The sequence below is a fragment of the Hemiscyllium ocellatum genome, chromosome 5 (assembly GCF_020745735.1).
Source record: "Hemiscyllium ocellatum isolate sHemOce1 chromosome 5, sHemOce1.pat.X.cur, whole genome shotgun sequence".
Lineage (NCBI taxonomy): Eukaryota > Metazoa > Chordata > Chondrichthyes > Orectolobiformes > Hemiscylliidae > Hemiscyllium > Hemiscyllium ocellatum.
This window is the reverse complement of record NC_083405.1, coordinates 78,116,971-78,133,848: the sequence shown is the minus strand read 5'-3', so window position 1 is coordinate 78,133,848 and position 16,878 is coordinate 78,116,971. Positions and strand designations below refer to the sequence as shown.

The window sequence follows — 16,878 nt, the reverse complement described above, 5'->3', positions numbered from 1 at the left end:
TCAAAAATGGCTTTTTTTTTCTCATTTCAGTCCACAAATTTTAAAGACTTAAAAAGAAAAAGACGATCATTAAAATGAAAAACACTCCCTGTCAATAACCAATCCCTCTCCCTTGCCACAATGGTCTCCCTTGCCCTATTCCCCTAGCTTCTCTCTCTGTCTTCTACTCAAATATGTGCCCATAGAGAGCTCAGTTTGGGATCAGTAATGAAAGACTTAGGTGCAACCATGAAATGTTTTGGATGAAGGTAACATTACAAAAATTTTAGAAAGTCCTTTCTTTATCTGCTCAGTTGAGGGTGCATCTATCCTCTTGGGGTGTTTGCACTCAATGAGAAAGGGGGGAATGGAATCCTTGGTTGCTGTGGGATCGGTCTGTCCAGTCTCCAAAGCATCCAATCGACAGTGGCAAAAGGTGTGATCAGTTCGAAGGTAACTATAGCCTGTGTTAAAGTACCAAAATCTGGTTCTTGCCAAAATATCAATAGGTTTTTCATGCTGAGATTAACAAAAAAGATTTTAAACATTGCAATGTTGCCAAGTCAGCTTTGTCCATGTTAAGTAACTTCAGAGTCAAAAAAGAGACTTCATTTAGATTTGATTCCAAGTCACTAATTGGAGTTGATAAATGCCATACCCAAATAAAACAAAAAGTGAAGTGTATGAAACTTATAATACCTACATGATAGAGGAATCATTACTAAGGTTGCTACAACAACAACAAAAATTTATTCAAAACTAGGTCTTGCAATTGACAGTGAGGTGTCCTGACCAGACGTGTGGCTTGAAGATGTTAGAAATAGTGACAATGTTTTCTCCATCCTTCCCAACTTGGATTGGGGCACAGAACTTCCATCCACTTCTAAAATGCATCCTTAACTCAAAACATCTTTCCATGTAACTTGCATACTTGACAAACCAAAAGTGAACTGCCATTGAATTTTTAAAATAATTTTTCACAACAGGACCAGGCACTGGAAAATGACAGACAAAGTTACCTTGTTTTTAATTCCCACCCAAAACAAAATTATTAATAATGTGATTATGGAAGGGTGTTATATTCGATTAATGTATTCAGTGTTTCACTTACAAAGTTTGATACATTTTTCGGTAAGTTTTAACATTGAGTGATTGTTGCAGACTTTCCTCTTATATGGAATCTCGAAAGTTAAATATGTTTTTACCACAAGAGGCTTACATTACACGAAAAGCATAATATTTAAATTGTCAGAAGGCAGACCAGGTTGGACTTGATGGAAATTATGAAGTGCGGCATATGTTTTTCATGTTATGATTAAAGGAGTCTCCAAAAATGACAATTACAAGCACTGATTGATTTAAACAGCCAACAGAAGGAGGCAATTTGTATTAATTTAACCACAAGTACTACTTTTAACAAATTTTAAAAATGCAGAGTTATGTCAATCGCATTAACACTAAAACTTTATGTTGGTGACTGATTGCAATGATGAACAGTTTTATTCACGAGTGCTCTGAGCGCAAGATTAGATTTTAGTACTCAAGTTGAGTTCAGTCAACAAGTTGAGAGCAAAATTGTTCATTAAGTCACTTAATCTGTGCTTAAATTCTTGTTTGCCTGTGAACTGAAGAGAGAGCGATTATAATATTGAGCATTACAGCTGGGGTGCTACTGAATATACATTGTAATATCTATCTATTCGAAGTGTTTAACCAATTATGCAAGGTGCAGTGTTAGTCAGTGTACCATTTGCCACTGCCTTAACCTTTTGTACTGGTACTCAACTGCTGTCATTTGTGAGGAAATCCATGCCTTTGAATTGTATTTATGTTTTTTGAGGCAGAGCCTTGGTAAACCAGGAGTTGAACAGGTGAAGGTAAAGAGGAGACCGGCTCACCTCGTTTAAAAAAAAATAAAGCTTACTGAAATTTGGAATTCAGAAGTTCAAAGGAAGTTGGACCTGGTTAAAGGATGCATTAGGAAACAAAACAATCCTGTTGAGCTGAAGTGGTTGATGAGTCCATTGGTGCAATACTAACAGGCTGAAGAAATGTGATTAAAAACAATGTAGATTTAGGGTTTAAGAACAATTTTGTACTGCTGTTTCTGTTACTTGAAGATAAAATTTGTGCATCTATCCCATCCATACTATGTTCACCAAGTTCTACGAGCACATGCCATTCTGGTAAAGATCATGCTCATGAAACCCTGGTTAGTTGTGCATTGTTATCGACAGGATCATGCCGGAAGCCCCAATCTTACAGATTTCTGGAGCCTTCCTGACTTCCATCCTGACTTCCATCCTGCCCATATCTGTGAAATGCCTGTACAATCATTATGCTCATTGTTTATGCTGCTGAGGTTGGGCAGAGGTAACATTTTCCCCACTTTGTTTGGAAACTGTATATTCAAAAAAAAAAATTAATGGACAGATTTCAATGAAACCTGGTGCATAGGCAGGGTATGGAAGTTAAAAAAAAGAAAGATGTTATAAAAATAAAATGGGAAAGGTTACCCGATCATGGCTAACAATAGAAATTATGAATGGTATTTGATCCAAGGGACGAGCTTGCAGACCTGAAGATTGGCAGCAGTTTAGATTTCAGCAAATAAGGGCAAGGGATTTTATTAAGAGGGGGAAGATAGAGCACAAGAGTAAGCTTGCAGAGAACATACAAATTGATTGTATACACTGAGATACCTGAACATAACTGTAGGAGCGATAATGGGAAACAGTGAGATGGCAGACCAATTGAGTGCATATTTTGGTTGTCTTCACAAAGGAAGCACAAATAATCTACCAAAAATGTTGGGGCATGAGGTTCTCTTAGGAGGGAGAAACTGAAGAAAATCAGCATTAGTAGGGAAATAGTATTGGAGAAATGGAAAGGTAGAATAATCCCCAATAACATGCATCACAGAGAATTTAAAGAAGTGATCCAAGAAATAGTGGATGCATTGGTAATTATCTTTCAAGATTCCATTAGACCGTTACCTGTTCAACTTCTGGTTTACCAAGGGGTTTGATATAATTAAGGCCAAAAGGATCAAAGAGCATGGGGAGAAAGTGGGAAAAGGGTACATAGCTGGATGATCAGCCATAATCATACTGATTGGTGGAGCAGGCTCAGCAGGCTGGATGGCTTGCTCATGCTCAGGTAGGAAGCTAAGAGGAATCTTGTTGTGCTTCTCCACTCATCTTTAAGATGGCAGAAAGGTTAATAGAGTATTAAGAAGGCTTATGGGACACTTGATTTTATTAGCAATGGCATAGATTTTAAGAGGAGGGAGCTATACAAAACTTTGGTAAGGCCATACCTGGAGTACTTCATGCAGTTCTGGTTGCCTTGCTATAGGTAAGGCATGATTGCACTTGAAGGAATACAGAAGAGAATCATCAGGATGTTGCTTGGGATGGAGCTTTGAAGCAAGGGCTTTATGCCTTGGTGCAGAGAAGTCTGAAGCAGGACCTGACTGAGGTGTTTAAGATTAAGGAACAGATTGGATAGGAAGCAACTGTTCCTTTTAGTTGAAGGATTAATAACAATGCATGATTTTAAGGTGAGAGGTAGGAGGTTTAGAGAGGATTTGGGGAAAAATATTTTCACTCAGAGTGGTTGGAATCTGGTTTGCACTGTCTGACAGAGTAGCAGATGCAGGGAACATGAAAACCTTTCAAAGGTATTTGGATGAGCATTTGAAATTTCATTACATGCAAGACAGTGGCCAAGTACAGGAAGGTATGATTAGTATAAATGTATTGAAACAGACTCAAAGGGCTGCTTTTGTGTTGTATGGCCCTGCACTTGCTATGTTTTGGACTAAAGTTTAGATTTTTATTTAGAAGATCCATTCACATTGGGAAGTGAGGCAAAATTGACTTTGTTTAAATTTGTTTTATTTCGTATGCTGTGGAAGATATTCCAGCTGTCAAAATGTGAATAGAGTTTTCAGTGCAAGTTGTAGAATATGAAATGGCCTACCATTGAGATGGAATGAAATAAAATGCCTTATTATTTCAGCTTTGTGATTATAGAGCATCAAGGAAGAGTTATGTATTTGCAATAATACTTAGCTGGGTATGTGCTATTCTGAATCCCCTCTTCATTTGGTTTCTGTGAATTTCAATAAAACTCACCTGAAAAGGTGGTCTTCCTCCTCTGTAGCACTGATAATTTGTATTGTTCCCTCCCCTAAAACAGATCTGCTGACTATCACCCAGAAACATATTGTTTCCTCTCATATGTGTTTAATAGTTAATCACTGTTTTGGTTTGGAAAACCACGCCAAAGAATGCAAATGAAACTGTTTTTAACATTTGATCCAACTGGAAAGTAACAAATGTAGCTGCTCTATTCAAGAAGGGAGGACTGTAGGCCAGTTCACTTTACGTCTATCATGGGGAAAGCGTTGGAATAATTATGAAGATATTGTAACTGCAAACTTTGGGCATTTGAGAAGAATCAGCATGGTTTCATGAAGGGGAAATTGTATTTATTGAACTTCTTTGAAGGAATAATGTGTTGTGGATAAAGGTAAGTTGGTAGATGTGCTATAAAACTGTAGTGTACCTGGATTTCAAGATGATAGACAGATAATTATAAAAATGTTAATCAGGACCAAGAAACTTTGTGAGGGATCTAGCTCCAAATATAAAAACATAAGTTGTTTCCATAGGTAAAGTGAGTTTTGGTCTTCCAGAGTGAAAATAGGAACTTAATAACACAATGGAAGATAAAGTGAGAAAATATCTTCTGTTTTTACTGTGGAGGATGCAGAAAAAAATCCAGCATAATGTGTAAATCAAGATGTTGAAGGGAGTGAGGATGTAGCTAACTTTTACAGTTATCAAGGAGGCGGTACTGAGTAAAGTGATGGAACTATGGCTGAAAAGTCTCTGGGTCCAGATAGAATTCTTCACAGTACTTTAAATGATGTGACTTATGAAGTGGAAATCTTGGTGTTATTTTTCCAAAGCTTCCTAAATTCAGGAAAAGCTGCAAGTATAACCCTTGTATTTAAGGGAGGGAGGCAGAAATCAGGAAACTCTAAGCCAATTAGTTTGATATCTGTCATGGTAATGTCGTAGAATGCATCGTTAAAGAGATGATAGCTGTGCACTTAGAAAACCTTAAGGTAGTCAGGAAAAATCGGTATTGTTTTGTAAAGGGGAAATCATATTTAACCAATTTATTAGATTTCTTCAAATGAGTAACATGTGCTACAGACAAAGAGAAGTTGTACTGTACTTCAATTTCCAGAAGGCATTTAAGGTGTGAAAATGAAAGCTTGTGGTGTAGATGGTAACATAACAGCATGGGTAGAATATTGGTTTACTGACAGAAAATATATAAATGAGTCTTAGTCTGATTAGTCCCATGTCGTGTGACACCACTCCGCCCCCGCCCAACAGAGGTCTGTGTTATGATCTTAACTTTTTATACATTACATTGGTAACCTAGATGAGATGAGGGGAGCAAGTTTATGGTGGTTAGGTTTGCAGAGGATACAAAGAAAGGTAGAAAGAAATGTTGTGACAAGACAGAAGGAGTTTGCAGAAAGATGTAGGTAGGTTGAATAAGTGAAAAGGAAGCAAAAATCTGGCAGATGGAGTATAATGTGTAAAAATGTGAAGTTGTGCAATTGGCAGGGAAAATGATAAAGCAGAATATTTTTGAATAGAGTATGACTGTGGAAATAAGAAGTGCAGATGGAATTAGTTGTTCTTCTGCACAAGTCTAATGTGATATAATACCCTTTTATGAAAGGAATTAAACATAAAAGTAAGGATGTTATCCTTTAGTTATATAGGCCATTGATGACAACATATCTCAAATACTATGGAAGGATTTGAATGCATTGGAGGTGATTCAGAGAAGGTTTCCTTGATTAATACCTAGAATGAGTGGGTTGCATAATATGGATAGGTTGGTCAGGCTAGGCTTGTTTCCACTGGAGTTTAAAAGAGTAAGAGGTAATTTGATTGAAGTGTACAAAATGTTTGAATGGTCTTGACAACATAATTTAGACAGGATGTTTTCTCTAGTGGGTGATTTTAGAACTAGGGGATACTGTTTTAAAATTAGGTGTCACCCTCTTCGGAACGATGAGGATTTTTTGAGGGTTGTCAGATTTGGAACTCAGGAGCAGTGGAAGTGGGGTCACTGAACATACTTACAACATGTGATTAGATTATTGTTAGGCTTGAGAATGAAGGATTATTTGAGATTATTGGGAATGTGGAATTCAGAACACAAACAGATCATCTGTGATCTTATTTCATGGTGGAGAAGGTTTGAGGGGCTGAATGGATTACATCTGCTCCTAATTCATATGTTTGTATGTAAATTTTCAGCCTACTATTCAGTTAAATTGAAATTGTTATCTTTGATCACATTGTTTGATTAAATAAAATTCTAGTAGTATGCATGCTCCTTTGGTCTAGAAAGGCTGTAAACCTTACTTTTATATATAATTCCTCATCTTTAAGTGTTTCAGTGTTTGATTCTTTAAATGCTTGACATGTGAAGGAGAGTTATAGCAGGAGTGTGAAATCTGTTGATTTGCCTGCAGCAGTGAGAAATTCAATTAGAAAATTGTATGAGGCACGTTTGCCTACACTTCCAGATTTTATAGGGTAGCAAAACAATTATTTTTGCTATGTGAAAAGTTGGCATGAGGATTCGCTGTGTTCATGCAGCGCAAGCTCTTGAAAATCAGCCGACTACAATAACTTATTCCTTTAAAAATGAAAGTTTCCCAAAAATGCCAGTAAGATGGTCTTTCTAAGATTCAATTCATAAAACCTATTTAACCCTCCCAGGGAAATCACAAAAGTATGTAATGAGAATACAGATTACATCCTCTGAAAGGGTTGGCATGACCTTCAATTATCAATGATAATGTTAGACAGCACAATAATTGGATTGCAGAGCAAAACCCCATGATTCTATGTTGGATATTTGTTTATAAAAGCTAAATACAGTAGATGTTGGAAATCTTAAATAAAAACAGAAAATGCAGAAAATAATCTGTAGTTTGGGTACAACTTTGGAGAGAAACAGTTAATACTTAAGATCACATGAAGGTTCTACTGAATATTTTCATCATTTTGTTTTTATTTCATATATGTCTTTATGCCAAGTAAAATAACTTGAGTGTGACATTTATTTTACCCAATAACTTCAAGCAATGTTATTGTAATCTGTTTTCAATTATTATATCATCTATGAAATAAAAAATCCCATTTTATAGCCATCACATATATGGCATAAGAAGTGATATGCTTGGTTATTGACCTAACAAGAATGAGAGATTACAAACTAAATTGGAATGTGATAGCAATTATTTTAGAAATTTGGGTATTTCGAATAAACATAGACCATTCAACCCCTTCAGTATGTTCTTTTTCGGCCATACTGATCATCGCATCGAATCCATTTATCTGCTGTGCTCCATTTACATTGCTAACCATATCTCAAAGTCGTCAGCAGGCTATGTTATATTAAACATTACAATGGGCCAGTTAATTTAGTTTTAGGGAGATGTTAGAGATTTTCACCAGCTTTCTTTTGCTAGCAGAAGTGCTTTCTGGTTGCACTGTTTATTAACAGATGTGGGAGGGCCAACTTTTTTGTTCCAGAAATGTTTAAACCCAAATAGTTAGGTGCATTAATGCACATCTTTGGGGATCAATGCAGTAACAATTAAATGATTGAGAATAAAATTTTGGCACTGTTTCAATTTGCACCAGATTGGATGTTGTATCTTTCAGTTGGCCATTTGGCTACTTTTGTTTGCAGTGAGGTAACTGGCCCTCTAACATGCTGCCTTCTCTCTTCGGCAAGTGGGCAACATGTTGCATCATGACTACCTCTTACCTCATGTATTCTGCATAAAGTTCCTGTATCCTGGTAATGCTTAACACCACTAACAGGGCACCAAGCTGGCCACCAACCCATTTGTATTTGAAGATTATGTTGCATGAGTGATACAAGTGCAAGCCAAAGTTGAGACCCCAAAATTAACCAAATGTCAGTTTCTGAATGCCGAATTGAAAATCAAGTGCCAGGGTCTCTGTCATTGGCCTATATTGTTCCTTTATTATTTTAAAGATCTTAGGTCATGTTTAAACTTTCTCAACCCAAGTTGAGAAGAAAGTTCAGTTTGTGTTGTTCGGTGATGATAGGAAAATGCCTCCGAGCATTGAACCTGCTATATTAGACTTGTCCATGATGCTGTCTGGTCAGCTTTTTTCTGCCTTAACTTGTACATGATGGATAAACACATGTAATGTTATGAAGATGAATGATGTCTGTGGAAATGCACTTCAGTTAGAGGTAATACTGTCAGAAATGTAGAGAGAAAATAAAATGATCAATTCTGACTTTTAAGGTCAATTTGTATTTAGATAAATTCTGAAAGATTTATTAACACTTGGCAGATCTGGAAGTTAATTTTGATTTTCTTTCTAAATTTTTTCTTCCTATTTTCCATTTTGTTAATGGTGAAATATTAATTTTCTATACTTATGTTTTCCATAGGTGAGAATAATGAAAACCAGGATATAAAAATACTTTCAGAATTGGACAGTGGAAAATACAGCTCTTACAGGTATATTTACTGCTTACAGAAAATGGATAACTATGCAAGTTATAACCTGTTGAAACAAAATTGAAATCAGATAGTCAAATGAAATCAAATTCACTTAGAATGTTGTTTCTTTGATTTATTGTGAAGTGATGGTGTACGCTTTTGTGTTAAAGTAATCTTACAGTTTCACAACATCTTGCTGGGATCATTTAGGATTGGAAGCAGGGTGACAAGTGAATTTAGTTTGTTATAAATTTAAAGTAAAAATGTTCAGATATCTTTTTAAATGGAGAATGCAAAATGTAGTAGCAAACTAGGCAAGACATATTGTCTTGTATTATTTTATGTTTGTATATTGAGCATCAATGAAGAAACAACTAATTTTAAAGTAAACTAGAAAAGATGCACTATTATCCATATGTAATAATTTATTAGAAAAATATGTAGTGCTAGATAACTAGTGAGTATTTTGTTATACCTATATTTCAAAAGGGAAATTATAAGATGCTCAAGGAGAAAGCAGACCAAACAGTTTAACATTGGCAGAAAGAAAAGTAATAGAATCCCTACTAATTAGAAATAGAAAAATATGTAGATGTGATTTATCTAGATTTCCAAAAGACCTTTTGATAAGGTACTAAGTAACAAATTAATGTTTACAGTCAGAGTATTCAGAGTTGAGACATATGACAAAATTGAAAATGTGTTGCTGGTTAAAGCACAGCAGGTCAGGCAGCATCCAAGGAACAGGAAATTCGACGTTTCGGGCATAAGCCCTTCATCAGGAATTCCTGATGAAGGGCTTATGCCCGAAACGTCGAATTTCCTGTTCCTTGGATGCTGCCTGACCTGCTGTGCTTTAACCAGCAACACATTTTCAACTGTGATCTCCAGCATCTGCAGACCTCATTTTTTACCCTTACATATGACAAAATGGCTAGCTAGCTGGCTGCAAGGCAGATTATGAAGATTAACAGTGAAAAGTAACTATTCAGAGTTGTGGGTGATGTGAAATGTGGTTCCAGAAGAATCGGAGCTTTGATTACCTTTGTTCAGTTTTAATTAACAATGTGATTTCAGAACCAAAATCGCAATTTCTAAATTTTCAGGCAACACAACATTAAATGGGATAGTTAATAATGAGTAGGGCTGTAGTTTATGAGCAAATATTAATAAACTTGTAGATTGGGCATTTTAATGGCAAATTAATTTAAATATATGTTACATTTCAATAAGGAAATTATTACTATTAATAAAATATTACAAATAGAATAAGAATGTTAAGTTAGTAAAAATTTATATGAGATAGAGAGGCAAAGGGATCTGGAATGCAACACCACAAGTCTTTAGAAGTCGCAACACTCCTAAACAAGACAATAATGAACCAAGTCTGTCAATCGAGTGAAGTTATCAAATAGGATTACTTCCATGCCAAACAGTATAAGCAGCAAATGATAGACAAAGCTCAGCAATCCAACAACCAACACATCAGATCTAAGCATTGTAGACCTGCCACGTCCAGTCATGAATGGTGGTGGGCCATTAAACAAATCGCTGGAGGAAGAGGTTCCATAAATATCCCTGACTGCAATGATGGAAGAGCCCAGCACATTAATGCAAAAGATAAGACTGAAGCATTGATAGCAATCACAGATCCCAGTCTTCAGCCAGTTCACTTCTCTCCACATGATATCAAGAAATGATTGGAGGCACTAGAAAGTGCAAAGGTAGTGGGGCCTCTCAATATCTCATCAATGGACTTGTGCTCCAGAACGTGCAGCTCCCCTAACCAAGCTCTTCCTGTATATTTACAACTCTGGCATTTACCTGACAATGTGGAAAATTGCCCATGTATGTCCTGTACCCAAAAAGCGGACAAAGTCAACCCAGCCAATTACCATCCCATCAGTCTATGCTCGGTCATTAATAACGTGATGGGATGTGTCATCAACAGTGCTATTAAGCAGCACATGCTCAGCAATAACCTCCTCAATGACATACAGTTTGGTTTCTGACAGGGCCATCAGCTCCTAACCTCATTACAGCCTTGGTTCAACCAAGCAACAAATGAGCTGAACTCCAGAGGTGAGATGAGAGTGACAGCTTTTGAAATCAAGACTGCATTTGAACAAGTGTGGCATCAAAGAATATTGGGGACAAACTCTCCATTGGTCGAAGTCATACCTGGCAAATAGAAAAATGGTTGTAGTTGTTTGAAATCAGTCATCTCAACTCCAGGATAGCTCTTCAGGTATTCCTCAAGGTACTGCTTTAGGCCCAATGATCTTCAGTTGCTTTGTCAGTGACCTTTGATCCATCAAATGTCCAGGAGTGGGGATGTGCCCCAATGATTATGTATTGGTCAGCATCATTTGTGCCGACTCTCATACTGAAGAAGTCCATTTTATTTCCAGCATTTGCTAATGACATTTTAACTCTTTCACACTCAAATCTCTTTAGAGTTTATGCTTTTCTCTGTCCCCTGTTAGGAAGGACTTTATCAAGTGTCTTCTGGCTGTCCATATACAGAGTCATAGAGATGTGGCGCGTGGAAACAGGCCCTTCAGTCCAAGACATCCATGCTAACCAGATTTCCTAACTCAATCTAGTCCCACCTGCCAGCAACCGGCCCATATACCCATCCAAGTATCTTTTAAATGTTGCAATTGTTCTGGCCTCCACCACCTCCTCTGGCAGCTCATTCCATACCACCCTCTGCGTGAAAAAGTTGGCCCTTAGGTCTCTTTTATATCTTTCCCCTCTCACCCCAAACCTATGCTCGCTAGTTTTGGACTCCCCCCACCCCAGGGAAAAGACTTTGTCTATTTATCCTATCCATGCCCCTTACGATTTTGTAAGCCTCTATGAGGTCACCCCTCAGCCTCTGACACTCCAGGGAAAACAGTAGCCGTCTGTTCAGCCTCTGCCTATCACTTAAATCCTCCAACCTTGGCAACATCCTTGTAAATCTTTTCTGGACCCTTTCAAGTTTCACAACATTTTTCCAATAGGAAAGAGAAAGGTGGTAAGGACAAGCCAGAGAACTATAGATCAGTGAGCCTGACATCAGTGCTGGGCAAGTTGGTAGAGGGAATCCTGAGCTACATGATGTACATGTATTTGGAAAGGCAAGGACTGATTAGTGATAGTCAGCATGGCTTTGTGCGTGGGAAATCATGTCTCACAAACTTGATTGAGTTTTTTTGAAGAAGTAACAAAGAAGATTGATGAGGGCAGAGTGGTAGATGTGATCTATATGGACTTAAACAAGGCGTTCGACAAGATTCCCCATGGGAGACTGATTAGCAAGGTTAGATCTCATGGGATACAGGGAGAGCTAGCCATTTTGTTACAGAACTGGCTCAAAGGTAGAAGACAGAGGGTGGTGGAGGAGGGTTGTTTTTCAGACTGGAGGCTTGTGACCAGTGGAGTGCCACAAGGATCGGTGCTGGGTCCACTACTTTTCGTCATTTATATAAATGATTTGGATGTGACCATAAGAGGTAAAGTTAGTAAGTTTGCAGATGACACCAAAATTGGAGGTGTAGAGGACAGCAGAGAAGGTTACGTCAGATTACAACAGGATCTTGACTAGATGGCAGGTTAGGCAGCATCCAAGGAACAGGAAATTCGACGTTTCGGGCCAGAGCCCTTCATCAGGAATGAGGCTCCTCATTCCTGATGAAGGGCTCTGGCCCAAAACGTCGAATTTCCTGTTCCTTGGATGCTGCCTAACCTGCTGTGCTTTAACCAGCAACACATTTTCAGCTCTGATCTCCAGCATCTGCAGACCTCACTTTTTACTCTTGACTAGATGGGCCAATGGGCTGAGATGTGGCAGATGGAGTTGAATTCAGATAAATGCAAGGTGCTGTATTTTATGAAAGCAAATCTTAGCAGGACTTATGCACTTAATGGTAAAGTCCTAGGGAGTGTTGCTGAACAAAGAGACCTTGGAGTGCAGGTTCACAGCTCCATGAAAGTGGAATCACAGGTAGATAGGATAGTGAAGCAGGCATTTGGTATGCTTTCCTTTATTGGTCAGAGTATTGAGTACAGGAGTTGAGAGATCATGTTGCAGCTGTACAGAACATTATATAAAGAATTGTATAGATTCTGCACTGTCTACTATCATGGAATTTCTTACAAATCTCACCATCAGCCTTATTTGGCATGATCTCCTTTTTACAAACATGTGCTAGAATTTAGGCAGAAAGGAATGGAGTCCTTTGCAGGAAGTAGAGTGTGAGGAAATGTACTCAAGATAACTGTGGGGGTTGATGGGTTAGTAATGGATATTGGTGAATGCACCAAAATTTTCATCCTAGGCCTGCAACAGTGCTTCAGTGAAGCTCAGTGCAAAGTGGAGGAACATTGCTTCATTTTCCATTTAGGCACTGTGCAGCTTCAGGGTTCAACAGCTTCAAAGCATGAACATTTGTCCATTGTGTCAACACAGCACTCCTCAGCAGTAAAGTTCCTAGTGCCTTCTCCCACTTACTTCCTTTTCTGATGATAATTCTCGATTGAACCTGTTTCCTTCACACCCTCAAGCAGTGTGTTCTTAATCCTAAACATCCTCACTGTAGGGAATCTAATCTAATCTACTTGCTGTGTGAAAAGTTTTCCTCATATAATTGCTTTTGGTCCCATTTGCCTTCATTCTTTGCCATCTTGTTCTTGATAAATCCATCAATGAGAACAACTCCCTCCTATGTACTCTGTCCCACACCTCATGATTTTGAATATCTCTATCCTACCACCTCTGAACATTCTCTCCTCTAAGGAAAACAGTCTCAACTTCTGTAATCTCTCCATGTAACTAACATGTCTGTTCCATGAGACCGTTCTCATGAACTCTGCACTCACTCGAACGTCTTCACGTCTTTCTAAAACTGTGGCCCCTGTACTGGACACAGTATGCTATTTGAGGCTGAACAAATTTTTTAAAATATATGTTTACCTTAATTTCCCTCCCTTTTTTGTGTCACCTTTCTTTGAATACTTTCTCCTGATCTTGTGTCATTTTACCCATTGACAGATTTGCACAGTTTGCTTTGTCCAAACTCTCTCTCTGTCAGCATTTTAATAAAATTAAAATACTGCAGATTTGGAAATCTGAAATGAAAACATGATTTGCTGGACACACTTGGCATTGTCTCCCAGCATCAGTGGAAAGTGCTAACACTTCAGTCAAATAGAATTTTAGTCACTGTTTCACATTTTTTGGGTAATTTGGAAAATTGTTAGTGAGGCATCAGTATTGAATTAAATTTGGCCCATAACTCATCATTAGATCTAATATGTTGGATCAAATTATTTGTGTTGTTGTAGAAAGCTATCCTGGACACACTCAAGAAATTCACTTTATTTGTAATGTCATGTAGTTAATAAAAATATATTAATTTTGGTGTTATTTAGAAGTGGATGAGAGGAGGACCTAGAGACACCTAAAAGAGCTAGAGAGAGAGGTGCATGCTGTATATCTGAAACAGCACAAGCAGAAGTGGGGACAAAAACTTCATAAAGAGAAAAGTTTGAGAAGGGCAGTAGCAGTGGGAGACAAAAATAGATGGTAATCTCCAGATTACTATCTGAGTCGTATGCACTTTGGTGTCGTGAAATTAGGGTGGAGAGATAGGTGGTGAGTAATGTTTTGGTGCAGTAGATCATAATATGAATCAAGCTGGGAAAATAGGCTGGTTAGCACTGCTGTCTCACAGCGCCAGGGACCCGGATTCTACTCCAGCCTCAGGGAACTGTCTGTGTGTGGAGTTTGCACATTCTCCCCATGTCTACATTGGTCTCCTCTGGGTGCTTCGGTTTCCTCCCACAATCTAATGATGTGCAGATTAGGTGAATTGGCCATGCTAATTTGACCACGCTGTACCAGGATGTGTAAAATCGGTGCATTAAATGTAGAGTAATAAGGGAGGGGAATGGGTCTGGGTGGGTTACTCTTTGGTGGACTTGTTGGGTCAAATGGCCTGTTTCCACATTGTTGGGATTAAATATTCTGTGAAAGCCAGTGAATGATAAGTGGCAGATATTTAAGCAAATAGTTCATAATACCTCAGCAAAAATGTTTTCCAGTCAGGACTTGCTGAGAAGAATGAAACACTTGTGGTTAACAAAGGCAATCAAGGGGAGTATCAAATCAAAACCTAAGGCACACACTGCAGCAAAAATGAATGGTAGGTCAGAAGTTTGGGAATTCATTACGAGCTATCAGTAGATGATTCAAAAACTAATAAAGCAGAAGAAAATGAATTATAAAAGTAAATTGACAAAGAAACAACAAGTAGTGAGAGCATTTAGGGATATTCAAAAAGAGAGATTAACTAATGTAAATGTCGGGCTCTCAGAGGATGCAACTGGGAATTAAAAATGAGGAACAGAGAAATGGCAATAATTTAAACCAATATTTTGCACCAACAAGATGCTAACAGGGAGATCGATCTTGTACAAGTCTGTGTGAAATATTTGACAAACTAATAGGACTGAAGGCAGGCAAGTCACCATGACCTGATGGCATGCATCCACAAGTTTTAAAGGAGGTGGCTGCAATGATCGTGGAGGCATTGGTCAGGATATTTTAGAATTTGCTGGATTCCAGGAGAGTTCCAGCAGATTGGAAAACTGCTTGTGTGATATCCTGTTGAAGAAGGGAGGGGGGCAAAAGCAGGAAACTATGGGCAGTTAATCTAACATCTGTCATTGTTAAAATGCTGGAGTCATTATTAAGCAAGAAATAAAGGGAATTTTGAAAAGCTTAACCCAATCAAACTGAGTCAACATGATTTTGTGAAAAGAAAATCATATTTGACAGATTTTCACCAGTTTCTTGAGTATATAAAAAGCAGAGTTGATAGACAAGATCCAGAAGATGTAACATATTTGAATTTCCAGAAGGCATTCAATAAAATGCCACATATAAGTTCACAAAATTCAGTATTGGGCATAATGTATTTAACATGGATTGAAGATTGGTTACAGACAGAAAACACAACAGAGATTTTTCAGGTTGGGAAGACACAATTAGTGGAGGATCCACAAAGATCAGCCTAAGGTCTCATGACTTGGAGGAGAGGGCAGAGTTTAATGTATTTGAGTTGCTGATACCACAAAACTAGGTGGGAGGGGATGGTGTGATAGAGTTTAATGTAGGAAAGTATTTGGTTGGAAGAATCAGAAGAGATCCTTACTTAAGTTGGAGGAAAGTGCAGCACAGAAAAATCTGGATGTTCTTGTGCATGAAACACAAAAGGTTAGTATACAGTTGCAGCAAATTAAGAAGTCAAATGGAATTTGGGCCTTTATTGCTAGAGTAGAGGTTTTACATTTAAAGATAGCGAAGCTTTGTTACAACTGTACAGGGTGTTGGTGAGGCTGTACTTGAAGTACCACAGTACAGTTTTGATTCATCTATTTATGAAAGAATATCTGAAGAGATTCACTAGTGCTGTTTCCAGGGATGAAGGGGTTGACTTACAAAGAACAAGTAGATGTATTATGCCTTTATTAATTAGACTTTAGAAGAATGAGGGGTGATCTTATTGAAACATGCAAAATTCCAAGTGCCCTTGAAGATCTTCCCACCAATTGGGGAATTTCAAACCAGGGGACATAATTGCAGATTAAAGGGATGCTCATTTAAAACTAGGTGCAAACAATTTCCTTCTCCCAGAGAGTACGAATTTCTTGAATTCCCTAGCCCACAGTGTTGTGGAGGCTAGATCGCTGTAAGTGGTTAAAGAGGAAGTAGAAAGATCTTTGAATTTTGAAAAAAATTGTGTAGTTGATGGATGTGATGAGTTGGCGTGAAAGAGACCTGGACACATTAACCATGATGTTACTGAATGGTAGGCAAGCTTGAGGGGCTGAATAGCCTGCACCTTTTATTTCTTACATATTTACGTTTATTTAATTCCAAAAATGTATAACTTGGCATCATGGAAAACCAGTTCTTGTAGTTTATGAAAAGAAATGTTAGAATTATTCCCATGGTGTTGAGTAATGTTGAGTCACTTCTGAATTAAGTGAGCAATCTGCAAATAGGTGCACTAATTTACCTGAGACCTGCTACCCAGACAGGTCAAATAGGTGAGCTGATCCAGAAATTTATACGATTAAATGAATCCTCGGTATGGGGAGTGACAGAGTGCAAGCAGAAAATATCATGATAAAGACAATACAGAATCTTTAAACTTGTTCTCTTTCAAGCAGCTACTGAAAGCTGAGGTTTCCACCATTTGCCTGAAAAGAAATATATTGTGACACGACCAGCACATGCAGTTTTCTATTTT

The 16,878-nt window shown here is 37.9% G+C and overlaps 1 protein-coding gene across 12 annotated transcripts in view; it reads left to right on the top strand.

Moving 5' to 3' along the window:
• tbc1d5 (TBC1 domain family, member 5) overlaps positions 1-16,878 on the top strand; it is a 518,645-nt gene that overhangs the window by 248,769 nt on the left and 252,998 nt on the right. For all 12 annotated transcript variants that reach the window (XM_060824884.1, XM_060824877.1, XM_060824878.1 and 9 more), the window contains one exon: positions 8,524-8,593. In XM_060824884.1, coding sequence (XP_060680867.1) covers positions 8,524-8,593 — 70 coding nt within the window. The remainder of the gene's footprint in view (positions 1-8,523; positions 8,594-16,878) is intronic.